This window comes from Malus sylvestris, chromosome 5, assembly GCF_916048215.2.
Source record: "Malus sylvestris chromosome 5, drMalSylv7.2, whole genome shotgun sequence".
NCBI lineage: Eukaryota > Viridiplantae > Streptophyta > Magnoliopsida > Rosales > Rosaceae > Malus > Malus sylvestris.
In genome coordinates, this window is record NC_062264.1 from 14,741,287 (window position 1) to 14,745,100 (window position 3,814).

Genomic DNA, 3,814 nt, shown 5'->3' on the forward strand with positions numbered 1-3,814 from the left:
AGCGATGTAATTGTCAATAATTGTATGAATATTGATTGATTGGGAATAAGTTCTTTTTGATATTGATGACAATCATGGCCACTTAACTAGTTGAAGATACAAATGGATAGCATGCATTGCATGCCACGCAATTCTCATATTAATACAAGCAATTGTGACTTGTGAGGTTAAAAATAAAGTGTCCTAAGAGAGGGAATTGGTTCCCCCACGTTATGCAATCTTTCTTGGAAGTAAAGGGAGAGAAAAATATATTAAATTACTAAGTAGTCATAATTTTTATATTCTGTTACGAAATTCTAAAGTTTATATTAAGTGCATGATTTCTCTAGGAATTAATCCCTCCTAATAAATCCTTTCTTACATAGGCTAAAATATTCTTAGCATATCCAAGCTTAAAATAGTAATTAATTCCATGAAAAATTAGTATTCGGTCCTTTGTTACTAATGTTCTTTGATTGAAACCTTATTAGTTTTCAGATTTTGATCAAGGTCCCTAGCATTAATGCAATAATGAATTTACATGTCAGTTACATAATTTTTAAAATAAAAATTAATAATTGATTTAGGATTTTAATACTCACACCTTTATTAAACTCCTAAATAATTTTCAATTCAAATCATTTCCAAAAAAAAAAAAAAATTAGAATAAGTTCGTACCTCTTAATTTTTTTTTTATAAAAAGGTTTCCAATTTTTTAATCTTATATGCACCCATTCATGTAATTTTTCAATTTGTTAATCTTAAAATGTACCCATTCTTAAATATATACCAATTTGTTGTAGTAAAATGTACCCTTTTTTTTATATAAAATCTATTCAATTTTTTTTCTAATCCATTTTTAAACTTATATGGGTACATTCTTTTTCTTGATTTGAGAATGTATCCATGTCAAGTTTAATCAAAGAAATTAACTAATGTTATTAAGCCTAATATCTATTATTTTTTGTGTGGTTTTGAAGAATGTACCCATATTTTGGTACAATAATTTTTTTGTTAATTTTGATGAATGTACCCATGTTTACATACATACATACATACATATATATACATATATGTATATATATATATATGTACACACACACACAATATATTGGAGAGTATAATTTATATTTTAATAATTTTAATCCACAAATTATGGGTTTTTTTATTTATTTAAAATCTCATTAATGCAAACAACTATAAAGTTCAATTTTTAATTTAAAAAATATAGTAACCTACATAGAAATACATTATCACATTAATTTCAGGGACTTCAATTAAAAATTGAAAACCAACAATGTTTCAATTAAATAATATTAATAGTTAAGGACCGCATCCAAAGTGTCCCTTAATTCCATAACCGTCGAAAATTAAGCTCCCCCACTATTCAACTTTGGTTAGCTAGAAAATAAAAATATGGCCACTTAATATTATGGTTTAAGATATTTTTCTGAATAACGAGTTCGATACCAATTCATTCCAACAACCCTTAATGTAATATATCGTCAAATTTTTATTTTATTTTTATTTTAGAAAAAGAAAGTGATACTGGGTGAGGAGGGTTCGAGTAATAATGAACCTACAGTACAAAAGTGAACAATCATTCAAACCACTTGAGCTACATTCCCATTACATAAATTTGAGAACTTAAAACTCGTAGATGAGTTAATAACAAGTAGGAATTCATATTCCCATTCTTGCAAGCAGTATCCAAATTTTAATTATCAATTCTTGCATATGGAATTATTTATCCAAAAATTGTAAAGTGTTTTTCCTTTAATTTTCCACTTTTCTCTTTTAGGCACATCCATTATTGGCACATCCATTATTTTAATTTTGGCGTACGCGTGTAATTAACAAGAGGATGACAAAAAGATATAATATAAAGTGAAAATTCGTATATATTCTCATTTGAGAAGAGCTATTTACTTGTTCTTTATGTCTGCCGTTTCTCCTCTTGACTCGGTGATTCTCGTAAAACCACCATCATCCCACCATCCCAAAGCATATAATTCTCTCCAATAGCTTCAACCACAAGCTAACACGAGTCTTAATTTGCACATAAATAATCACTTAAATACCCTCCCTTTATATATTGCCCCGAAGTGTTATTTTTTTTACTACTAGAAGCCACAAAATTAAGCTTAGCTCGATCGCAATCCAAAGCCATGAAATACAATGAGATATCTCACTTCAGCCACCCCCAACACAAGCTCAAGTTTGAGTACTCAGAAATCCCGTTCAAGTGTGATGGTTGCAAGGAGGTCGGCATAGGCTCGCGCTACAAGTGCGCGACGTGTGACTTCGACCTCCATATGCACTGTGCCATACCTACCCCTTCCATCTTCCACCCTTTCTATACCAAGTGCTCCTTCCAGTTCCTCTCGAGGTCACCCGGGGATAACCCTCGCTTTTGCAATGCGTGTGAGAAGGATATAACCGGATTCGTGTACCATTGCAAGTCATGTGGGTTCGACCTTCACCCATGTTGCGCAAAGCTTCCCATGGTGCTGGACGACGGGGAGGTCAAGCTCTATCTGTATCGAAAAGTGAGTAGCTCTTGCCATAGGTGCGGGCGTAAAGGACGGAGTTGGAGCTATAGGTCAAAATGCAAGAAATATAATTTGCATGTGGCGTGTGTGAAGGAAATGCTTGTGGAAACTTGGCATGAGTTTTTGGGGTCGCATGGGAATAAAAGTACTAGCAGTAGAAAATTGGAGATGACTAGAATTCCTAGTCTTAAGAATACACTTCAGAATCATCACCGTAGGAGCAAAGGTAAGGTGAAGAAGTGTTGTGAGATGGCTGGATTGGCTGTGCAATTTGTCATATCAGCAGTGTTAGGCGATCCAACGACTCTGATCGCTGGGGTTATTGGGAATTTCATGTCACGAGCTTGATGTGTGGTTGATGATGGGGCATTTGGCTTCTAGTGTTATATGAAGGTTGAAACTGTTGCAGTGTCAATAAATTAATTACCAAACAGCCAAGGGCGAAATCTGTAAATAGCCCTACTTTGTATTTTATTTTAATAAAACTTGTAATTTACAGATGATGAGGTGCTTGATCTAAGGTATTCTTTCATTGATAAAAAATGATAACATTACAATTGTATTTGTACAAAGCTTCTAACATACACTTGTGCTGCCCACATATTCTAATAAACACTAACAAACTACTACAAAATATCTCAACACAAAATGTAACTAAGTTTTATCTTTTACAACTGAATGTGCCTTATTATCCTCCTTCAAACTAAAATGATGGGAAAAAACCCTCGCTGGGCGTCGTAAATTGTCTCATTGGAAATACTTTTGCTCCAACCAACTGTTAGAATTAACTCATTTTCGATGCACATGACGCATTGTTAATAGTTACATTTCTGTCAAAAATGAATTTTCAAAATGGCAAACTTATTTTATTTTCGACATGGAAATGTGGTTGCAAATACTTATATGGTTGTTGAAATTATTTCCAAATGACGACGGATGTTTTTTGCGATGATTTTTTTCCAACCAAACAATTGTGTCAGAAAATTTATTTTCAACAGAATAATTTTTTATTTACAAGAGTGCGGAATTATCACAATTACAATTACCGACAATACAAGATTGTCAAAAATACATAACGGGGTTGACAAAAATAGGCACAAAAATATATTTGCGAAGATCAAGCGTCATCGAAAATATGTACTTATGATGGTGACACTTTATCAGTAATACCTATTTACAATGGCAAGTTTCGTTGGGAATACATATATTTTCGACAATGAAGCTTCGTCGAAAATATATATTTGCAACAGTGAAGTTTCGTCGATAATATACATTTGCGATGC

The 3,814-nt window shown here is 32.5% G+C and overlaps 1 protein-coding gene across 1 annotated transcript; it reads left to right on the top strand.

The window, feature by feature from the left end:
- The first annotated feature begins 1,932 nt into the window (after positions 1-1,932).
- On the top strand, positions 1,933-3,031 carry LOC126621184 (uncharacterized). The gene has a single exon (XM_050289591.1). It carries the CDS (start codon positions 2,148-2,150, stop codon positions 2,877-2,879), a length of 732 nt encoding a protein of 243 aa, XP_050145548.1. The 5' UTR covers positions 1,933-2,147; the 3' UTR covers positions 2,880-3,031.
- Positions 3,032-3,814: the final 783 nt, after the last annotated feature.

What these genes read in the sequence shown, in the direction of transcription:
- LOC126621184 (XM_050289591.1), top strand. Translation starts at nt 2,148, where the DNA reads ATGAAATACAATGAGATATCTCACTTCAGCCACCCCCAACACAAGCTC.